Source organism: Psittacula echo (assembly GCF_963264785.1).
Source record: "Psittacula echo genome assembly, chromosome: 7".
NCBI lineage: Eukaryota > Metazoa > Chordata > Aves > Psittaciformes > Psittacidae > Psittacula > Psittacula echo.
The window spans coordinates 49,731,658-49,755,634 of NC_137740.1; the positions used below are offsets into that span (position 1 = coordinate 49,731,658).

A 23,977-nucleotide genomic window follows, 5' to 3' on the forward strand; every position below is an offset into this window, starting at 1 on the left:
AAGTTTTGTAAACATTTGAACTACCCCTCTTCCCCCTTTTATGAATTTACAAAGCAAAGGAGACAGGGAGACCAGATTTGCAACAGTTCCAAGTCTCTCCATGCTATTGGATCCAAAAACTATATACAAGTCTGCAGCAGTCTCTGTATAGTTACTGTACATGTTTAGGGGCAGGGGGAAGAGAGAGGAAGAAGAGGAAGAGGAGGAGGGGAAGGTGACCCCAAAAAATGAATAAACCAAATGAAATAAAATCCAAAGCCAAACTCCTCTTGAGCAACTCGAACTGTTTTCTTTAGGCAGTGATGACAGAACAACAGACACCTTTATACAACTCCACCAGAACCGTAGCTTCTCTTCCTTCACAGGTTATAACCCTCTGGGCATGGGAGATGGGACCAGGGGCTTGAAACTAAGTGCGTTTGGCAGTTTTCATTTCCTTTCTTTCGTGGTGTATGCATGTGAGCGGGCGGAGAAGGGAAGGTGGTGTTAATCTTTCCATGAGAGACGAAGGTTACAATTCCATAAATACTTAAAGATTATGGATCCCAGTGAAGGTGCGTGAAATAGTTTAAGGTGTAGGAGATAAGCAGGGCCGTCATTGCACATAGCTTCGCCCTCCACAGTCTCTCTTCATGACAAAAGGGCATCTCTGCTTGTTAACCTAAGCACTGCTTGAAATGACAAATAGCTAAGACTGCTGGGGTATATATCCGAAAGCCAGTGTTCACCCTCAAAGACTAAAGATTCACACAGTAAAGATCCTACTGTCTCTTAAACGAGACAAATTTGCAGGAAAAGAGCTCAAAATAAACTGGTCCTAACCCTCCAAAGGTAGCATTTAAAGGATAAATTCAACCTGAAAGAAGAGATGCCACCCCTCTTTTTCCAAAGAGCATAAGTTCCCACTTGTCCAGGAAGGCTGGAGTAGGCCGACAAGGAACTCCATCAGCTTCAGCATCACCACCTAATGAAGACAGACTCGAGCTTTCCCTCCAAAATAATGTGCTGAGAAGGGCTGGCAGGGGGTGTGCAACTTCAAACCAACCCAAGCTAAACTGCGCCCGCCACCGCCCCTCTCCTGCTGTTGCCAGTTCTAAGGTTAGCTTATGAATGCAACTCCTGGCTTGGGAGAGCACCTCTTGCCCTGATGGAGCGCGGAAGTCAGTATCTGTGTGGCATTTTGGTTTTGACCAACATCTGTTAACCACAAACTCTCCCTCTTTCTCTCTCCATGACTGCATGTGTTGGATGTGGTAAGAGTAACCAGGAGAGGGAAGCAATGGTTTGCAGAATCCCAATTGATTTCTTTTTTCCAGGTATGTCAGCAGAGGAGATCACAGCACAGTGAAAGCTTGCTGCCCAAATCAGCCTTGTTGTGAATGAATCCTATCTCCCACCCTCCCAGGACTCCACACAAAGTCCACTTGACTCTAGGCTGACAGTAAGAAAAATGCCAGTGCAGTCCTGGGCAGAAAGGGTTTGCTGGGGCTGGAGGAAGCAGCCTGAGATGATCGATTCTGTGATTCACTGCAAGGCGAAGAAGAACGCATGGTGGAGAGTACTGTGTCCAAAACGGAGAACCCATGGTTAACAGATGCAGGAAAAGCCAGTTGATTTGCACATGCTCAGTAGTCTTCCAAAGTCTCTATTTCTCCCATATTGAGCCGCTCTGATGAGGCATTCACCGAAAACCCTGTAAACCAAAAAAAGACTTGTGTTTAAAATCTGGATGGGTTATATTGTATTTGATGCAATACATCTGTTACACGCAGTGGCACGTGCAAGATAAAGTGAGTGATACCTATCAAATATAAACTCAGGTGGAAGCTCAGTAAGGCTAGAGATAAAATTAAACAAGTGCTTTTTTCCTTAATAAAAGGAACTTTAGATTTAGCTAAGTATCACTTGGTCTTTAGAAACAGATCAGCAGAAGACTGGTTTCGACTTTCATGCCATCTTTTACAAGGCACATCTAGGCATAGTGGTGACATGGCTGAGCTACATCTTGGAACGGAGCACCTTTGAGTCAGCTGGTACTTGGGATCACCTGTCAACACTGTACTTACATGGTCCAAAAGGCAGGAATAGACATTTTGTGAACATAAAATACAAATCAACACTTCAGAGAACATGAGCAATTCTATCCCTTAAAGTTTAAATACATGTATGTACCCATTAAGTCTAGTGACAATTCCATGTATTGCTATGCTTTTTCACAATCATCTGTTTCATGAGTACAACATGAACATGTACAAAGTTATACAGGCCTATGCAGATGGCTCAAAATGCACCTAAACTTGTACCCAACCCTTTAACTGTAAGGGCTGAGGGCATAAAACACATGAGGAAAGTGAGGAAAAAAAACAAACACATTTTCTACAAGGAAAAAAATACAATGCATCATATGCAACTTTCCTCATAAAATCCGATTTTTATGATTGTACCAATCCCATACAGAGTATGAGAAAAAGGAAAGTTTTCCTGTGTAAGGCTACTTAACACAAATCAGACATTTCACTGCTCTGTAGGCTCGCTCTGGGCTACAAAACAAACTGCCTTTCACAGTCATTATCTTCAACAGATAAAAAGTGCTCTGTTCAGTAGGTTTTAGAGAACTGTTCTGGCTCCCTCTCGTGGCACAATGTTACCTAAAAGGCTTTGGAATTATTTTTAATGGAGCGCACTGATTTTTGAGAAGCTGCAAGTGGTAGTTCTCTTACAGTTGTAACTTCTTAGTTGTACTTAGTGATTTCTTCTTCACATTACATGAGCAGGGTTTTAAACTACTCAAATGAAGACCCAGATCAGACTCACTATACTGGCACATGGGCTGGCCTAAGTCAGGATTCCACTGAAAAATTACATGTACTGCAATACAGAAAACACTGATTTAAGAGTACTGATTTTGTTGAGAACAAAAAGCAAAGACAAAAACCAGAGAGGGCTCTGTTAGAGCCTTAAAAAGCAGCAGTAACTTCCACGTGGTTAATACCAGCCTGCTTTACACAAGTACAAGCTAAGTAGCACAACAAATACTGGCCCAATGCAGTGTCCTCATTTCCTTTCTATCACACACAACATAAATGCACACTCATTTATTCTACTAAAATACTACAACGACACATTACACCCCACAATGCTCACTACTACGTGATCCCCTTGTATCTTAAAGGCCACTTTAAAGAAACCTTTCCATCAATGCTACAGGGGCTGGTTAACTACCATCTTCACATAAAAATTAAGATACAGACCATAAATATTAAAACCCAACTACTAATGATGCAGTCGTCTCCACTGCCTCCATATGAAAACTTGTGACCACTATTCACCTTTTTTTCTAAAGATCTTTTTTTTTTTCTGACTAGGGTGGTTAACTCATGTAGAAAGGTAGGAAGGAATAAAGGCAAGCCTCAAGAAGCTGTTCCTCATGAGGAAACAGAAAATGTTTTTTTCTTAAAAGAATTATCATTAATTCAATAAAATAGGCTAAGGTCCACTCAAAAGAAAAAAAGGCAGTTTTAATGACATCCTTTAACTACTTTAATGTTTGTAGGTAATAACCAATGTACTGAAGAGGCCTTTTTAGGAGGAAAAGTTAGGCAAATGTTTGATGAAACATATACAGTATTTTTTAAATCATTAACTAATAATACTGAAACAAATTCTAAAGATGCTTCAACAACTACTTGTTCTGCTCAAGTCTGATATTCCCTTTTAGGGCTTACAAGCATTCCACACTCCACAACGCTCCTCCCAAATCAAACAGTAATTTCTAAAAGTTAAAACTGACCTAGCAAGCTGGGATCTGCACGAACCATTTTCTGTTTCTTCTTTTTCTTGCCACTCTGCACAGCCTCAAAATTTGATTGCTGGTTGTTGCTCTGATTGGTCTGAAAGACCGAATGTAGCGAACTGTGGTTCATTCCCCACACTGAATCCTAGAAAACAAAGCAAGTTCAAGTTTATGAAGTGCAATTAAGTTTGGTTTATTTATACTGAAAACATTCAGAGAGCCCAAAGCACTTTCTACACCACGTGGCAGCACTAGCCACTGATGCATCCATCAAGTACATGAACCTCACCTTTCTAAAGCATATCCTAGATCAGCATGCTAAAACACTATTTGATCTACAATTGGCCTCAGCTGTTAAGTTATACAGAAAACTTGATTCTGCAGTAAATATTTGAAACCTGCTTTTTCCTCTGCATTTCACATGAACTGTAAAATCCTGCTCATCCTCCTATCAACCCATCCTCCTACAAACTCAAACATAACCTCTACACACTCCTGAGGACTGTAGAGAGTAAGATTTACCTGTTGCTGCTGCTGTTGCCGCTGCTGACTGGCTTTCTGTTTGGCACGGCGCTCAAGAAACTGCTTGGCAAACTCCTTGGCCTCAGGAGTATCTCCAAGATAGGCTCTGATGTAATCATGGACCTCATATGGAGACTCCACTTCCTTCAGGAAAGAAACAAACGTGGGAACTGCAAAAAGAAAGCAGACCATGAGGGAATGCGTGTTGATATGTGAACACATGCACGCAATAAACACAAGCTTTGGATTTGTTTCAAATGTTTGCTAATCTAGTAGCCACAAAAACCCTTGCCCTTCCACTTTCCCTACAGTAAAGCCCTATGATACAATCCTTCATCTATTGTGCAGTCAAAGCAATGGTAAGAAAGCCAGTTGATGTGATGAGAATGAAAAATAAACTGACAATCCTAAGGGTATGTTACCCCACCAGATATAAAGCTCAAATTTAATGCAGGGCTCAAATGGAAAACACTCTTCTCAGAGCTGTCATCAGTATAATCTTTTTGTCTGAAGCACAACAGATCGCACTCCACAGTGACTGACCTGACTTGCAAGCACCTAAAGTTCCACAGCTAGGGCACTTGCAAGCCTTCCTTACCAGCTTCTCGTTTCTTAAACTATCTTTCTTGCACTGAGTTTTATTTTAACATGAAGAAGGACAAAGCAAAATCACCAGCCAGGAAGACACCAGGACAACAGGCTACCACCTGTGACAGAAAGTAGCCTTGGAAGCATGGAAACACTGAGAATGGCACTGTGGGGCCAAACCCTCTCCTCAGACACCAAATGCAGCTAGTTAGTACATCACAAATGAGGCCAACAAGTTACTTCTAGTATTACCCCCCTAAGAAAAGGGAAGCTGTGCAAGGTGTGATCCTCCTGGCTTTTAGGACAGCACTGGCTCCCCACTCAGGTTCATGGGTCCCACAGAACCACAACTTTGCAGCATGCAGGTGCTGGAGTACAAGGGTTTGCACAGGTCGACACTGGAGGCAGTGGGATGCCTGCAGTACTTTGGTACAAGAAGGTACAAGTCTGTGATTTCAGACTAGGCACTACTCTACGTGTGCTTCAGCAGAGTTAGTACAAAACCCAACCAGTTTCACACCAAAAAATGCTTTGCACAGAGGCATATGTTGGCCTATACTTAGAAGTGAACTGGATCTTCATCCGTCTGCCTGATAATGCTTCCATGACCACCAAAAATCCTCTGGGTGGCAGACTTTACAACTGTTTCCCACCCCACCTGATTTCATACAGTTAAGCCAACAAAAACCATGGAGAATATGATGCAGCCAGCTCTTCAGACCACTATTTAAAGATGACATTTTGCTGACGGCATTAAAAACATTACCTTGATGCCATTACTTTCCCTCAGAACAACCTGCTCAATAAACAAAGATATTGTTTCTCACAGTGAATCATTTATGTTCCTCCCACCTCTTACCATCTAAGTTGTTGGCTGTGTTGAGTGCATGAAGCATCTGTTCACACCACTGAGTGAATCCATCCTGGGCTTTATTAACCCCCTGGAACAATTTCAACAGCTTCTCCTCTTCTTCCACCTTCTTGTTTTGTCTACTTGTAATACCAACAGATTTACTGAGGTAAAGAAAACACAGATAATAAATTATAAATTACCAGACTTATCAACAGTATAGTATACAGTACAGTGTTACGAGACTCACTAGTTTACAAGATGCAAACTGTTTAAGAACCAACTAATTTAAGTAGATGACAAAGTAAATCGTGAAGGGTCACCTATTAGCTATTTTTGTTGTCAAAACAGATCCTGAGTGTCACACTAAAAAAAGGAAAACACGTGAAGACGTTACAACTGCTAAGTGATCATCTCAGGAGTGGTAGCCTTTCTTTGCAAAAGCTGCTTCCCCAATTCCTACCTGAGGCTGGCATTGCTTTTGTTTTTATTGGTCGAGTTACGAGGTCCCACTTCCTTCACTGCATCATCCCAGAAACCCATGTTTGAGTTTTTGGTATCAGCATTACTCCAGATGCTACTGACTAGGTCAGATGCCCACTGGTTGCTGGGATTAGTGTTTAGGGAGCCCCACACTGAATTCCCAATGCTGGTGTGCAGGTTAGAGTGCTGTTGAAACATAATAAAGAGATCCTGGTTATTAGAACCAGACATGAAGAACTGTCATGTACTGTTTCCCTCCATGTACTAATCAGACAAAAGCCATACGTACTGAAGCATTTCTGACTCTGTTCGGCTGCTGGTGCTGCTGTTGCTGCTGTTTCTGCATCTGCCGTGCCTCTTCCTGCTGTATCTCCAGCAGGGACTTGGTAGTGCCTGTTGGTTTGGTGACATTACCCCAGCCTGACAACTTTTGCTGCTGTTGCTGCTGCTGCTGGAGGGCCTTCATTAGTTCACGCTGCTGACGCCTTTGCTGTTGCATGCAAGACAAAAGTGCTTGTCCATACTTACAGAAGATCATTACTATTCAAAATTTTAGCTGGGAAACTAGTTTCAAACTGATTTCACTCTCTTCTGGAGGAGTCTGCCTGACCTACTGGTTTTTTTTTTAGCCATTACAGTTCCTCTAAAAGGGGAAACACTAAGTAACCAGTAAATACAAACAGGTTATTAGCCCAGGACAGAATAAATATGTTAAATCATGACTGCAGCCAACTAAATATTTGGTGTCTTGGAGGAAAAAATTCTTTCCTATCATAAGTTGTTCCCACCCTGTGTTTCCTGGTCTGTAACCCCCCAGCTGCCCTGGTCTTGTGCATATTACAAACATATCAGAGTATAGATATGAAATAACTGTACCTGAGTTATACTGTTTTAAGAAACCATTTCTCATCCTCACCATTCCTAAATCGATAGTTAAGCCATCACATAGCTGAGTCCAACAAGTTACACTTCATCACTGTCAGCACTTACTTCTTCTCGAAGCTGCCGTTCTCGTTCTTCTTCTAACTTCTGGATTTCTGCCAATGACAGTGTGGTCTGGGATTGACAAGCTCCTGAATTTGATTGTTGACCCCATGTTGAAGATGAAGGGAGCTGGGCCAAAAAAGCCACATTATTAGGAACTACAAAACATCTTAGAGAACACTACTAAAGTATAATAATGAAAAACAACAGCATAAGCCCACTGCACAAGGGAAAATAAGGCCACCTTTAAAGTTTAACACAAACCTGAAAAGTATAATATGGAATAATTAAGTAGGAAAAAGTACCAACAGTATATTTCTTTTAATTGCCTTTTGATCAGTGTCAAAGACTGTATCAAGGATAATTTAACACATCATTGTCTAAAACCAGAAAAATCAATTTTGATTTTAAAGATATTCTAAGCTTTAGGAATTCTTCAGTGGCCCTTACTTAACACAGCACTCAAAACATCTGCACTCATCTGTGAATCCTTTTCCAGTGCACTTTGGTTTAAGGTTTAAGCCAGTCAGCAAGTCAGCCACGCAGTTTCTACTCCCCCCACCTCCCCCCCCCCCACCCCCCCGAGGGATGGGGAGGAGAATCAAAAGAATGTCCTCCCACGGGTTGAGATAAGAACAGTCCGGTAACTAAGGTATAACACAAATCACTACTGCTGTCACCAATAATAATAATGATAAGAGAAATAACAAGGGAAAAGAATACGATACCACCCGCCAAAAATGAGCCCGACCAAGCAAAGAGTGCCCTTTCGGGTAACTCCCAGTTACATCCCGGGCATGACGTGCTGTGGTATGGAAGACCTCTTTGGCTAGTTTGGGCCCAGTGTCCTGTCCCTGCTTCCTCCCGGCTTCCCCTCCTCCCTGGCAGAGCATGAGACTCACAAAGTCCTTGATCAGAGTAAACATGCTGACCAGCAACTGAAAACATCGGTTTTATCAGTACTGTCCCCAGGCCAAAAATCAAAAACATGGAGCTGCACCAGCTACTAAGAAGGAGAAAAAGTGACTGCTACTGCTGAACCCAGGACACACTTCTACTGACTGAACCTTTTCCCTTTTTATTTTGTAACTTATCCTCCCTCTTGCTCCTCTCATCACTTTCCCAGTCAACTATTTACTCTCCTCCCTCTCCAAATAGTTCATCCATCCCTACTCAGCTCAAGTGGGCCCAGACAACCCTGAATCCAGCTGTGGTTTCACTTATTACACCAAACTGAAGGAGGAAGTTAAACTACAGAAACACATTACCTTCATTTGTGCAAGTTGCTGCTGTTGCTGCTGCTGTTGCAGCCGTCGTAAAGCCTCCTGCTGCTGCTGCCTCTGTCTCATTATTTCTTTCTGGCGCTGGAGTTCCAGCTCCTTGCGCTTTCGTTCTTCTTCTTCGAGCCGCTGTCTGGCTGCCTCTTCTTCCATGCGTAGACGACTTTCTTCAAGTCGCCGTTGAGCTTCCTCCTCTTCACGTGCCCACTTGGCAGCCTCCTCTTCCTTCCCAGGACATAAAGAGGAGTAAAGTCTAAGTAGACTTGGAAAGTCAAAATTACTCGTACTCTGTGGTATTAACATTCTGACAGAACAGGGAGAGGCCTTTGTATTTGGAACCTGTGCTGTTTAAGTTGTTAATTTACCTTTACATTTCTCAGCCCAGTAATATAGTTTATGTCTCATAAAGATGCAAGTTTCCCATTGCTCCACCAAGGAATGAGCAATTTGGAAGAGAATAACATCTCCGTAATTCAGACTAGCTAATCTCATAACACTTTCCTTTCAAGAGTTACAGACCTTTCAAGTCTGACCTTCTGTCTGCTCATACTACTTACAGTCAAGTACTGTTACACTTGAATAAAACTTGACAAGAATAAAGGGAGAAGAGGTTTTGGCATGAAAGAAGAAAACAGCGATATTTACTGTTGCAAATTCAACATTAGAGTTGCGAAGAGAAAGATATTTCTGCTAACAAAAGGAGATGACTGTGTGGTGGGACAAAAATGTTGATGAATGTCTTACAAAGGAAGTCCCTGAAAAAACCTGTCAATTCTGAAGTAAACCTGGAAGTTAATGTGAAGCCAATCATGTTTCAAGGTTAGCTTGATTTAGGAATGGTGACAGTACGAATTAGGGGTCTGGAAGCTCAAGTTACCCATTTAGGGACTTCTAAAGCTGACCCCAAAGAAAAACATAATTTTTAACAGTAAGACAAGAAAATGAAAGAAAAACTGAAACTTTGATAGTGGGTATAGTCTTGGCATAGTACAGGAAGACTGGCAAAACCAATCATCTCAGTTGATGTTGAAGAAGTATCATTCTATAGTATGATTCTATAGCAAAGGCTCAAAATAAATCATTATTATGGTACTGTACTCTGCCTTTCTTTTGCAGAAAGGAGTAGAAATACCATGCTGCAAAGCCATTCTTAAGACTCAAACATGAAGGAAGACATTCATTCAACACTAATCAATTTGCCAAACAGCAGATCAGATTCCGATTATCTACTCTGAAATCAGGATACAGGTAAACTGTTCACTCGATACTGCATACAAGCTTTGCTTTCCTCCACCAAAACTCATGGTGTCTGAGGTACAGATGCAAGTTTCAAAGTTTGTTCATTCTGACAGGCTCCATAATTAAATATACTAAGTCCCTTGTCCCATTTTTCACCTGTTTACGCAGTAACTCCTCTCGCTGCCGTCTTTCTTCTTCTTCTCTTCTTCTTTCTTCCAATCTTCTAAGTGCTTCCTCCTGTTGTTGCCTCTCCTCTTCTTCCCGCTGTCGCCTTAGTGCAATTTCCTGCTCCCGTTGTCGCCTCAGGGCTTCCTCCTGGAGTTGGGAACAAAGTGTCAATCTATAAACGCCATTTTATTGATGAACTGCATCAGAACACAGACTACAACATGTAGGCCAGATAAATAGCCTCAAGAAGAGCTCCTTAGCTCCAAGCTATGCACTACTAAAAACAGCTCTATTAAACACTACAGACCAACATGTTAATAGGATTTTTTTTGATGCAGTGTGCATCTCATACGTAATTATTTTAATGAAACAGGAAACACATGAAATCACTATCTCTGGTTTTAAAAAGAATGGTGTTGAGAATGAAAACAATGGGCAAGACTCCTCTTTCCAGTATGCACTAACTGCATCTAAACATATACATGTATTTCAATGTGTGAGTATCATTAAATCATTTTTTTGGGGTGTCAAGCTGTAAGTTGGAAGCTTTTCCTACTTACAGGAGTAGCTTTATTTCCTACTTACAGAAGTTTCTAAACACTGACTACTCAAATACCCTACAAAACTAAAACCACATCTCCAGACAACCAGAAATAAACTGAAGAAGCCCAGTGCACTTGAGGACACTGTAACCTTTGGAAGTCTCAGATGTGGAACTTAACGAAAGGGCTTTGACTGGACTATTCCTATACTATTTAAGTACTATGGGCTCTTGAGGGCTTTGATTTTTGGCTATCCCTATATTATTTAAACAGCTTACAATAAATCACGGTTTGCTTTCCAAGTAGAAAAATTATTTACTTAACTCAAAAATAACGCATCAGCACCCATTCCTACCATTCTGAAGATCAAAGTAAACAGTTTTTCCCTTCTGATGCTTGCTTTTGGAAGAATAGGGAATAACCAGTCTTTCGCTGGTTTCCTGTATGCTGTTAGACAGGAGTGCAACTGTGTGTCCCCTGGTTCTGACTTTCCTTTTGCATTAAATAGCCTTGGGTTTTGCTGACTTTTCTAAAGTCCAGCAACTGTGTTAAGGCCACCCTATTTTTCATTCCTTTATTTTTCTCTCCACTTTCTGACTTACCCTACCAGCTCAACCTACAGATCCTACTGTTTGAACAAGAACTTTAAGTTTTCATATAAACATTTTCCTTTTGAATGATCAGTACTGTGCAATTGTCCTCTCAAGTTTCTTTAAGCAATATATTATTTACAGAGCAAAGGGAGACTAATTGTGCAGCATGGACATAAATTTTGAACTCTGTTAAATCAAGGAAATTAATTCTGAAATCCAAGACCCTTTTACTCAACCTGGTAACAAACCTCCTATACACAGCATAGATAAACTGCAATGCAGTTAACTGAACATCTGGACCAGGTGTTTGACATAGCTAACTTCAGATGTCTACAATATAACTGTCAGTAGACAGAGAATTTTTTTATAAGCAATCCTCTGGCACCATCTACAAGCCAAGCAATTCATACTTTTGTGTATCACTTAACTGGTTCAATGCTAAATGCAAGTGCAGTAAAGTGTAAGTTTTACTTCTACTTGCTGGACATAAACCACTAGCCTTTGAATTACCTTCTCATTAATCAAGTCTTGATTTGTCATATTCACAAAAGCTTTAAGCACAACACACATCACCTCAACTATTTCTGTAACTTGGGCCTCTAAGTGTACTGATTGGACACATGCAGTCAAGTTGCAGTAATCGTGTCCCCAGTACAAGTGCTGAAAAAATTTCTGCTTATTGTTTATTGCACTGAAAAGTCTACTGAGGAGGCTGGAGGTGTGCCAGTATGTTTTCTTTGACTACAGACCACACACCAGGATCTCAGCTCAGGATGCCAAGCTGCTGCCCAGGCTGGGCAGGATGTTCAGCACTAGTCATCGATATAACATATAGCTGAGATGAACAAAGTCATCAAGTTCTCCTGTAGGACAGCAGTTCATTGGCATCTCTGCCCTACTTTCCCTTTGGGAAGCAAGGCTAGAATTGACATGAATAAAGCTGTAAGGGATCTCCTTCTTGCTCAGGAATGCTAGGAAAGGTACTGTTGAATAACAGCAATTTAAAAAGCCTTCATTCTCCTAAAGAACTAAAGCTGAACAGTGTTGTACCAGCATGAGGGGAAAAAAACTGCAAGGTTATTAAAAGTTGGGAACCATGCAGCTGATGGAAATCTTTTTTTTCCTACTCTTCACAGCTACAGAAAACGTTGATTGAATGTTTATTTCTGTGTCTTCTTATCATTCCACGATTTTGTTTGAACATGTGATCAAAAGCATTCAAAGCTCTCCAGCTTTCTGCCACTAACTTGTACACGAAACAGATTCATTCCTTCAGCTCTTACTGGTCCCATATTTATGGCTTCCTCCTCTAGAAGAATCCCAATATTCTTTAGCATCTTCTCTAATAATTATTTTTAAGTAAACATATATTGCTGTACAGACAACTCATTTTAGGTCTTTTAAAATACCTGTAATATAGGAGAAAATCCTAAGTAGCAATCCCCATTTCAACTAATACTGGATTCTTCAATAAAATATTATGGATTTTTTTTGTAATTGGTAGCACCTGCAATTCTGCTTGTTTATGTCACTAGGACCTAATTTTTTTCATTTTATGGATCCCATCTTTGACCCAGGCACTTTAAAGGGAACACTGAAGATGCAATTCAGACAAAACAATTATTAGCTAATTATTAAACCTTGCATTTGGTTCCTGAAAGCAATCAATCATTATAAAATAGAAGATATCAGACCAGAAACAAAAAAGAAATACAGGAGCTACACAAGCTGAGCATTATTGTTTGCAATTTCACAGTGCAAGTAACTGATGAAAACTATGAACAGAACTGGATTCAACATTTGGTATGACATTTCATCCTGCAGAATTGAATGTCTATTAGTTTGGGGTTTTGTTGGTTGTTTGTTTGTTTTAATTTACTTAGAATTCACCATCAACAGCATATTTACTAACCTTATATACTAGTCTTTTATGCAGTATTACATCAAAAGCCTTCCTGAAGTCCAGGCAGATTAAGTCTACTGCTTCACCCCTCTCAGCTCTCACTGTCATCTCCTCAAAAGAAGTTAATCAAATTTGTTAAGCATCATCTCCTCTGTATAAATCCATGCTAATAAATCAGTTCATCCCTGATTCTACAATGCCTTCAGAATTCAGATTCAATATTAGACCACTTTTTTTTTGTTTTTAAAATACATAATACAATATTATTTTCTCTTTCCAGAGAAGTGCTTAAACCCTTTGTTACCTTTTCAAGACTTTACTTCTCAGAATTAAGCATTTATTCCATTGGTAATGGAATTGGTAATTGGTAATTAATGGTGGCAATTATTCCATTGGTAATGAACTAAGATAGTTGCTGTTACTGCTTTTCAACCCCATTCTGCTTCCTCCTTCTAAATTATTTCCCATTACATCTTACAGAGTCAGACTGTTTACCATATAAATTCAAAGCGGACAAAAAACCTTTGGAATTTAATGGACATTTCTATGACATTGTACACAGTAGCAAAAGCATTAACCTGAAAAGAAACAACCCAAGTCTATTTATTTGAAGCCACCATGGATGACATACATTGAGTTACCAGGTGATCAGCTGAAAAATTAGTTATTAGAACAGATCTAAAGCAACTTAACTCAAAATTTCAACTTCTGAGTATATTACTGCTTTAATGCTACAGTAAAGCTTGAACTTGAGCATTAAAAGGATGCTTTTCTACTTTATACCATAATGACTGGCTGTAAATAAAAGTAAATACAGTAAAGCAAAGAGCCATTAATTTACAGACTTGATTCTTAAAGATACCATGAAAGTTAACCACATACTGCAGTCTCTTAAAATAAACCTTTAATGACAAAACCCAAACAATGAGTTAATTGAGGTCTATGACTAAAGATTCTAGAGGCTTCCTCAAAAGCATCTGATCCTTAAACCAGGAAAAACACTTTACAACTGCCTACCTAAGGAAATAGAAAATATGATAAAGGACAGAATTATTTATTACTTTCACCTATTATTCATGTGCTACTTTAGAGGGCATTTATTGACTAACTCCTTAGTGAATAAGCTCACCAATGTGCTTGCCCATATCCTTCACATACAGAGTGAAACTCTGAACTTTCACTGTCTTTCCCTCCTGCAACACCTAAGGAACAATTAATCTTTCTTCCATACAATATTTAGAAGTTACTGCTAGAAACCACAAGTTAATAATGTCTCAATTTCATATTCTTGCACGATTAAGAACATACTACAACTCCTAGGTTCATTCATCCTGCAACACAAATCATGTAATTCATTCTTATCAATCTGCTTGCCCCAACTACACCCTTCCTTTTCCAAATACCAACTCAAGAAAACCAAGCTGACAGACTATGTGACATAAACCAGGTAAATTAGTTAAAAAAAATTCTTTACTAAGTTATAAAAAACCCCATACAACAGGGAAAAAAGCAAAATGCAGCATCACTTTTCTCCACTATAACCCTCTATATGCATCTGGAACAGGTCCAGACCATACCATTATAAAAAACCCACTAGACTGCATGAATCATGAATAAAGATTAAACATGCAATAACTGGGCAACTAACTGAAGTCTAATATTGACACTAAGAAGCTGGGAGGGAATATTCCACAAGGAATAAAAGCCTCTCATCTCACAAACAGAAACCTATCTTGAATCGAAGCATGAAAGCCCATTTTTCAAACTGCAATTCTGGCTCTTAAAATCAAGAGTAGAAGAATAATTTCATATACTCACATCAAAAATATTAGAACTCTCTTCATACACACCTACCAAAGATTAATTAGACCCCACAGGATTCTTAAAGTGAGTTTTTTAAATCATTAGAATTAATTAGAGATTAACTACATTGAGGAAACTCACTTGCTTCCTGCGGGCCAGTTCTTCTTCTTCCCGTCGTTTCCTCTCATCTTCCTGCTGCCTCCTAAGTAGCTCTTCTTGTTGCCTCCGAAGCTCCTCCTGCCTTTTCCTCTCCTCTTCCTCTCGTTTGGCCCTCATTTCCACTTCTCTCCTCTCTTGCTCTAGCTACAATTCACATAAAACTACACTCAGATGCAGGTAACGTATTCCTACACCATTTTCTAGGGCAACTCTGCGGAGATTATAGTAACACCATAACAAATAAAGCCTCTGACAGATGCTCTCCCTTAATTGTAATTTTACCTATCAGCTGGCTGCCTACTGGGGTCAGATTCCTCAAGTAGTCTAGAACCATATCTGACAATTTCTGTTCAGTAATGAACACCACTTCTCTAGTCAGTCTTTCTGTATCAGCTCCTTAAAATAACCTCTGACTTTAGAAGCTAGTAGCGAGTTGCTTTGCAGCCATCAAATTTCAGGAAATGTACAGAATCATAAAGGTTCAAACTTACAAAAATAATTTAATACTAAAATAAATGTGAAACAACCCTGACAAACTGAGATTCCCCAAACCAACTCTGGTGACAAGATGCAAAGATTAAGAGAACAACTACCTGCACAGCATGACAGCTCATGATGATTCCATTTTGAAACAGAGGTGGCTAGTGAACTGGTTTTAGTCACAAGCGTGAAACACATAAGCACTACTTTAGAGGTCAGTAGTACCTCCACAGCAATGATTTCCAAACAGCAGTCCACAAGGACTTCATAACTGGTTTCTATAATCCCTATTCCCTTTACAGTGTTTTCTATGAAAACACAATCAAAATCATAGAGTGGCATAAAGACTGAGGAGCTAAGTGTCTTCCACTGGCTTAGGAAACACAGTTCATTGCAAAACAGCAATCCCAACTTCTTACAGTATTAAACAGTTTCTGACCTTTGCAGCTTTGGCCTTCTCGAGCTGCTGAAGTTGTTCTAGAGCTGATCCCTGAGCTGCAGTATCAATGGGGAGATCCCAGACACTGCTTCCTTCCCAAACTAGATAGGGAAGAAAACAAACATTGACAAGCAAACATAAGCACATCAACAAAAAGACATCTGAAAGGGAAAAAATCTTGTTTATGCTGTTGTTATGTTTTATTAACTAAAATCATGACAACACGTTAGTCTTAGTCAGCAGAGGGCCACCTTTTCTTCCTGTAAAACAAGGCTTGTCCATTACTGAAGCAAGGCTGGGTTTCCTACAAAATTCTACACAAGAATCAGCTATTCAAACTCCTCCCATCACAGCAGACCACCTTTATAATATAACACTCAATCCCTCTGCATCAAAACTTCCCATAACCATCAGAAAAATTACCATATTCTTCACAGCCCAAATGAAATTTAAACTGCAAGGCCAAGTAGGCTGAACCAATTAAAGAATACTGATAATTTCCTCTCATGTCAAGAAGGGAGTGATCATCTTGAAGATGCTGATTCTTAATGCATAAACTTTTCTCTATAGGTCTGACACATGCTGAGCATCTTACCTGTAGGTTGTGAAGCTGACTGTAGTTCCCATATTGAGCCAGTGTCCGGCACTGACACAGACCTTGTAACAGGGGGCATCATGTTCTGTTCAGATATTCTGTAATACCAACAGAAAGAATCAACATGTCACTTCCAGGGACAGGAGTGCTCTGAACACACATGAGATTCAGTAACTGGTAACATACTCCTTTCCTTCCACACCTCTATTTAAAACAAAAATATGATGTAGACAACACTAGCTGCTTGCAGAGTTCTTGCTTATCTCATCCCTGCTGCCAAGTCAATGGCTAAGCCAGCTACTGCTAGTTTCACATTTGTTGCTGATAGGCTAGTTTGAGGAACAAGCATCCGGTACTGCAGGACTCAAATGGCAAAGCCATTCTGTTACCAACACAACAGATCTGTCAAAAAGGTATGATTTCAGCTATAAAGATTTTCCCTAAACATTCTCTGAGATAAAGGCTACTTATCTAGGGAAGTATTTGACATCCTGCAACTGTGGCATATTCACACAATCTTGAAAACATGTAATGCTCAAATATAAGCAAACTTGAATAGGACAGACACTAACAAGATTTTAATGATTATATACAAGCTAGCATATAGGAGAGAATGGAATTCAGTTCAAGTCTGGGCTAACTCACCTCATCTTCAAGGCCTGGAACTGTTGCAAGAGAATAGCGAGCTGCTGCTGCTGCTGGGATGAGAGGGCTGCCTTTTGCTGCTGAGCTAGCACCTGTGCATACTGTTGTCTTCAAAAGAGAAGCAGAGAATCACTGGTATTTGTTCACTTGCTTATTTGTATAATGCCCAAGTTGCAGAAGCTGCACAGATGCAATCTCTGTGACTAATGCCCACTGACCTATATACTGTACATGCTAAATACTAAAGGAAACCACAGAACGGGGCCTTGAAAAGAATCAAAATAAAAGAATAAACCAAATTGGCCCACATGACCACAACCAAATTTCTCTCACCCTCAACTATACCAAGTGATTATTGCTGTCCAATGTTTCCCTGTGCAACACTACTTCCCTTTTTTTACATATTATATACAGATTGCTCAAATTAATCTGGTTTTGATGACTGCCCACCTACATAAATCAATCTCTTCCCCAGTATGTCAAGGCATCCCCAGTACAGGGGCAAATTCCTGAACAATCAAATCATAAGCTGACAAACAGTATTTAAAAATCATTATCATGGCATATGCTTTCAGGACCCCTTGAATAAGTACTCTGACTCCTTTCTTTTCTCCAAGCTCCTACAAAACAAATTGTTAGAAACTGACCACAGATGAACAACTGACACCTTTGGCAAAGTGGATGAAAAAGTACTTCTCCCAGCAGTTACCTTCCACTGATCTTCATTGATCAAGCAGACCAAAACTAAGTTCTGCCTTCTCCACCTCTAGCTCAAAGAACTGTAGCCTTCCCCTGACTCCAGAACATCTAAGCTGCATTACAAGGATAGTCAAGACTCAGCTTGACCGTAACAGCTACCTATACAGCAGGTCTCAGCAGAGGAGCTATACATGACACTGAAAGAGACTCTGAAAAGTGTGCCTGAGGTAGCCCCACTCTCTGCTAATCCTGTCGAGGCCTCTGGTGCTTGTGGAGACAGGCTATAGCTGCAGGAGGTGAAGGACTCCCAGCCCCATTGCCCAAGGAAACAATGACAAGAAGGTGAACCCAGATGACTAAAAATGCAGAGCAGAACACAGCCACTGGAAGATCTCTGGAACTGGCAGTCTTACTGTATTAAAAGATGCTGATATTGGAGGTGCTGCATTTGGATCAGGGCCAACTCTTGTTGTCTAGTCAGCCGCTCTTGGTCCAGTTCACCCTATGTTTAGGAATAAAACATTTTATTTTAATAACATATATGTAGTAACAGTAGCATATTGCAAATGCAAACAATCTAAAAGTTGTATTCTGAACTGAAAAGACAAAGAAAATGGAAAAACATCTAAACAGAGATCAACATTTACCACGTCTGTAATATGGTCACTGTGACATACACAGTGCCTATATACAACAGGGCCAAGCCTTCCAGCCACAGACATGGCAAAACAAACATATTTAAATTGAGTGTCTTTCCTCCTCTTATTCAGCTTTGGTGTTTAGAACACCTGAAATTCCGAGACAGAGCAGCTGACATGTAAATAATTTCATTTCCTTTTTACAGGACTACTGGAATACTGTAACTGTCACAATTACCAGATGTGGAAGTGGTGCTGGACCTGGAGTGAAGGGAACCCTGCCCCACATTTTCATGATGTCTCCAAGCGGCTGGAAAGTCTCATCACAAGCTCTCTTAACCAGCAGCGACATAGTGAAGTATCCAGCCTGGAACCACTCTGCCATCTCCTGATTACTGAAAGGACCTGAAATAACCAACCAATACACATGGGGGGGAAGAGAAAGTAAGGCCAAGTTGAGCATATTGGAAACAAAGAGCATGGTGCTTGTTAAAGTAACACAGCATGTAGCATCAGGCCTTCCTGTCCATCTCATCCACTTGTCTGGAGAGAGTACATTCAAGTCTAGAGTCTAGACCTAGCACACTAGGTCTTTACAGTGGCTACAGCATTCCCCCAGACAGCCTTCAATGAAAAGTGCATTACTCCTTTTGCCATGTACTGGAGAGATACAAGACAGCTCTGAAATGAAAGCCAAGCAGCCACAGTGGTGTGTAGCGTGGTCCTGCCTTCCAGCACAGCTCACTACTTCAGGCTCAGCATCAGGCTGACAACAACTGGAACTTCAGTGTGGACCTCAACAGTATCTGCTAGCTGACAGTGCTGAAAGCACAAGCACTACTTTCCCCACATACGCCGCACAGATAACTGAACCATCTTAGCCTGTTCCAACTATAGCCTTCAAATCTGAGGAATTCATGTTTTACAGAAGTTTTGCTTCTACAACTTAGCAGACAAGCAAATCCACCTTGGATGATTACATTTTTTAATATCATGAGGAAGCCAGTTTCTCCTTCCTTCCTCAAAGAGTTACACTTTTCCTTCTCTTCATCTTTTCCTGACAAAGATTTCGGTCATTCCCTTCAAAGGAGGGCTGCTGTGCTAATTTACATATCCTAATGGACACAACGCCAGTATTAAAGAATATTTAACATAAGAACCATAAAAAAAAAAGTTTTGCAAAAATATCTTTTGAAAAGCAAGGATGTTCAGTAAATTCTTGCCTTCTCTTTCTGAAGTATCTTTAGAACGTAATTCCTCCTAGAGAATATGAAACCACAAGAGGTATCACAGAAAAAAAATTACATGGTAGTGTCTAATTTTGGAGGCCACATTCATTGAATCATGGAATGGTTTGTGTTGGAAGGACCTTAAAGCTCATCCAGTTCCAACCCCCTGCCACAGGCAGGGACACCTTCCACTAGACCAGGTTGCTCCAAGCCCCGTCCAACCTGGCCTTGAACACTGCCAGGAATGGGGCAGCCACAGCTTCTCTGGGCAGCCTGTGCCAGGGCCTCGCCATCCTTCCTTTCATTTCAAGGAAGCACTTACTCTAATAAAAAAAAAAAAAAAGCTTTAGATTGTCACTGAGCAATAAACACCCAACAGCAACTAACACACAGTTTAAAGTACACTGAGCAAATACAAACACTTTATAGTTAACATCCTTTTAAACTTAAAAGGGCAAGAAGAAAACCCTAAAGATGTGCCATACCTGCAGATGAGACTGGCACAGATCCCACAAATAACATCCCCTCAAACCCTATCTAGAGCTCATCACTGAGGAAGTCATTCATACTCAACAGTATTAGCAACTACTACTAAGTACAGTAAATATGTAACTCACTGCTTAATTGCATTTTCGGGAGACAGCTAACAACTGCTAAAACAGAGCCTCGAGACCTTCAAAAGTACCTTCTGAAAGCAAAGATGCAAATATCTACATGAAAGGCATATTCCAACTTCCATGGCACAAAAATTGGAATTTCTTTAGCAAAAACTGCAAGCATGAAACTGTTTGTATTATATGACTTAATGCACTGGCTGCAAGTGCAAATTAAACTGAGATCACACTCAAGCACTGGCTTGTGAAAATTTTTCTTCGCTCTAGATTCTACAGAAATTGCCCCTCCCTCAATACTCAATGTCTTCAGGCTGAGACTAGAAAGCTGATTTCAGTGTTTCTCATGGACTACTGAACATTCAAGTTCTTGTTTTGTTTCAACTACTGTCTGGAAACTGAGTAACTATTGGATGAAACAAGTTTCATTCTAACCTCAATTTACAGAAACAGGAAATGATGGCAAACCTTATCCATGATAACTCTGGACATTAGGCATGCTGAGCTGATGCGGGTAGTGATGGGCAGAAGATCTATTTTCAAAACCCAGTTCTAGAGCGGTACATTCCCTATGCTGCTTTAGTAAAAACATGCATGAGTATCTGCTGGAGGTAATCATGTGAAGAACTCTAACAGTTCTGTGAAACAAAAGAGGAAGTGTAAAGGGCACAGACCTACCCTGAATTTCTCCTTGTGGATCTTTGTAGTACCACTTCTGCATGGCTTCATGGAATAACGGCATTGAGGAACCCTTTGCTCTGTGCTCTTGAATTTTTGCTGCTAGTCTTTCATCATCAAGGGCACTATCCTGCAGGTATGCCACCATCTTCTCTGCTTGCTGCAGAAGACATCAAAACCAGCAAGGAATACCAGAGTTAGATGTGTGCTTACAGATTTGAAAATGAGTGTGCCAAATACAACCCAGTGCTCAAAGGGGCACCAGGAATTACAAGTAACTCAAGGACTGATGTAACTGTACCACAAACCCTCAGCTCAGTCTACCACCATGTCAGGATCCTGAATAAGCATGGCTGACCTGCTTAAGTAAAGCTTTAGAACACTTGCCAACAAGGTCCCACACAATATCACGGTGAAAAAATAATACATTCATAGGAGCACTAGTATGAAAAATACTCTGCATCCCAGCTGTCACTAAACTTCCACGCACACAGTCTGTGCTCCATTTAGGTATTTAGTTGTGGGTTTTTTTAAAGACCTATTTGACACATTGTTTTATAGTTTCCAAGACAAATGGTAAGGCTACTCATAAGCACTAGGATCTCTAGCTCTTTAATAGTGGGTATAGTACCCTTACTCAGAAAAGTACTACTTCAGCTTGAATTACTCTCCAAAATAATAATGGAGGGAAGAAAAGCAGCTTTCAAGTATGCATCGTGGAGTGTAAAGTTTCAGATGCATTTCTGGTTTTATAGGCTTCAAATATTTGTTTGCATTTCAAGTTCCTCCAGTCTCACGACTGTCAACAACAAAGGAATTTGAGAAATCTCACCTGCTCTAGGTGTTTGAGGCCCTCTTCATCATCTGGGTCAGTGGGAATGTTGCCCATGCCTGGAGCAGCTGTGACAGATGTCTGAACTGGCCGCAAAGCAGGATTTGAATTGGAAACAGGAGGAGAAAGATGAGCAGGAGAAGCTGTGTCTGCAGAAATCTGTGGCAAAGGTTGAGCAACTGAAGCCAAATCTAAAGAAAAGTGTTAGAGATAATGAACTAACAAATGAAAGCTTACTGTAGAGAAACATTAAACAACTCAAAATTAGCATCAAAGCAAAATGATTTTCAAATCTTCCTATACTGATACTGTTTACAGCAGAGGCACCCAACCTAACTTCAAGGAACAGTTTAAGTCCAAATTTTGCAGAAGTCCACATATTCCAGTAATCCTGTTCCCAGGCCACATACATTTACCCAGACTATTTGCTCTACAACAGTAAGGCATATCCATGACTAGCTGATGTTTCTCTAGACTGTGTTGCAAAGTGAAGTACTTGTACACTGCAAGCATTTGCGATGGCATGTCCAACAAATCATGTATTTTTAACCCAGCTGGTGAAATCTGGCTCTTCGCCTCCATATTCCAGTCCTTGCCTCTTAAGAGGCCAAGTTAATCACAATGAGTAATGGAAACTTACTAAATTTACTTATCAAGTTTATTACCTTCCCCTCTGCTGGACATTTTGGCTGGTGGTGTATTCTCCATTCGATTCTCTTTATCCTCTGTTTTTTCTGTTCTTTCTGGCAAAGACTCTTCCTTCCTTTCAAAAAGACTCGTCTGCAGCAGGTCTGGAGGCTGGGATTTCGGTGGGGTATCTGACCTAGCAGCTGGTGAAGACGCTTGGACTGCTTCTTCCACTGCTTCTGTAACATTGCATGATTCTACGTAACTGAATTAACAGAACTTCTACACTGCAGCATAGAACAGATGTGCAAGACATTCCCCTTACCTGCCGCTACTCTATCTGTTTTCTCTCCCTCTTTCTTGGTGGTCTTCTCATGATCTTTGGCTTCTTCATTGTGGCTCCCTTCAGAGTCAGATCTTTCTTCACCTTCCTCCACAGGTCGGAAGTCCATCTCCTGTTCCTCAGGGATTGGCTCCTTCTGCACCTTCTACAAAGTCAGCATAACCATTCATAATCCATTCCCAACATAACAGGATACTTGCTCAAAGCAAACAAAAGGCTGTTTCAAGCTGTTCAAGACAGCTGTTCACCTTTAAAGACAGAAATGCTCCAGAGGAGTCAAATGTTCCCATTTCTTCTTCTGCATCTTCTAAGCACCACTCAGGGAGACTGTCCCTGTCGTCATCCATGCTGCCGCTCCCACACCGCACCCGTCGATAACCTCGTTCGTCATCTCGTTCCCGGAAATCGAACTCAAACCTCCGCCGCCGCTCCATGTGCTCTCGCCAGCCTGCAGAACGAGGGCCGTCTAAGGTAGGGGGAAAGCAACTTTACAACACAGTCCCAGGGGTATTAGCTTACTTGGGAGGGTGAAGGGGTCAGTGAAGAGATGACAGAGTGACAGAGAAAGGCCCTACAGGGTACAATCCACCTATGAACAGGCATTTTGGAGGACAAGGAAAAGAAAATTAGTATTTTGCCTTAAGCAGGAGACTTTCAAATATTGTTCACTGTATATCCCCCCACATTATAAATTGTATTATGAGCATTATAAAAACCAAATGAGGCTAAGAAAATTGGGCTACATAACCTAAAACATGCTGGAGCACCAAAACAGAACAAGCAACACTAGATGCTGACTAAATTTACCAGCCATCATTGACTTAAACCTTCTCTGGCATCTTTGTAAGATTTCAAGTTTACTTTGAAACAATTTGCAAAGTCACATCCTGACCATACCACCCAGAGACACTTCTGTGCATACATATGAAAAATGGACTGCCAACTGTTTGAATACCTTTGAAAACACTGTTAAGACTCTCGAATAGTAACTTTCTAGCCATGGAATACCATAACTTGGAATGATAATAAGGAAAAAAAATGAGAGGGAAAACTTTCCAAATTCAAGTTTTATTTTACTTTTCTTTCTAATCTATTCAGAAGACATCTCCATTCAGCCAACCTTAAAATCCTCTGACTGCAGTCATGCTATTTAAACTGTAAAAAATTTGCTGCTAAGGAAAACAAATTGGGAGTGAAAGGACGGTAAACAACTTTCCATCCGATAGAAGCCATCTTTACCAGAAAGGTGCAAGG

The 23,977-nt window shown here is 40.5% G+C and overlaps 1 protein-coding gene across 14 annotated transcripts in view; it reads right to left on the bottom strand.

The window, feature by feature from the left end:
- The window catches only part of GIGYF2 (GRB10 interacting GYF protein 2), a 76,104-nt gene continuing 52,127 nt past the window's right edge, over window positions 1-23,977 (bottom strand). For 2 of the 14 annotated variants that reach the window (XM_080622545.1, XM_080622539.1), the window contains exons 9-29: window positions 22,972-23,189; window positions 22,706-22,868; window positions 22,419-22,619; window positions 21,754-21,944; window positions 20,922-21,081; window positions 18,642-18,808; window positions 18,179-18,267; window positions 17,067-17,174; window positions 16,422-16,519; window positions 15,827-15,927; window positions 14,890-15,051; window positions 12,955-13,056; window positions 9,896-10,054; window positions 8,489-8,725; window positions 7,227-7,349; window positions 6,526-6,726; window positions 6,217-6,446; window positions 5,763-5,917; window positions 4,316-4,485; window positions 3,791-3,938; window positions 3-1,693 (exon numbers count right to left, since the gene is read on the bottom strand). In XM_080622545.1, coding sequence (XP_080478671.1) covers window positions 1,626-1,693; window positions 3,791-3,938; window positions 4,316-4,485; window positions 5,763-5,917; window positions 6,217-6,446; window positions 6,526-6,726; window positions 7,227-7,349; window positions 8,489-8,725; window positions 9,896-10,054; window positions 12,955-13,056; window positions 14,890-15,051; window positions 15,827-15,927; window positions 16,422-16,519; window positions 17,067-17,174; window positions 18,179-18,267; window positions 18,642-18,808; window positions 20,922-21,081; window positions 21,754-21,944; window positions 22,419-22,619; window positions 22,706-22,868; window positions 22,972-23,189 — 3,251 coding nt within the window. In that variant the 3' untranslated portion in view covers window positions 3-1,625. Of the gene's footprint in view, window positions 1,694-3,790; window positions 3,939-4,315; window positions 4,486-5,762; window positions 5,918-6,216; window positions 6,447-6,525; window positions 6,727-7,226; window positions 7,350-8,488; window positions 8,726-9,895; window positions 10,055-12,954; window positions 13,057-14,889; window positions 15,052-15,826; window positions 15,928-16,421; window positions 16,520-17,066; window positions 17,175-18,178; window positions 18,268-18,641; window positions 18,809-20,921; window positions 21,082-21,753; window positions 21,945-22,418; window positions 22,620-22,705; window positions 22,869-22,971; window positions 23,190-23,977 lie in introns of all 14 variants that reach the window. The other 12 variants (XM_080622547.1, XM_080622548.1, XM_080622546.1 and 9 more) reach the window with 12 other exon arrangements.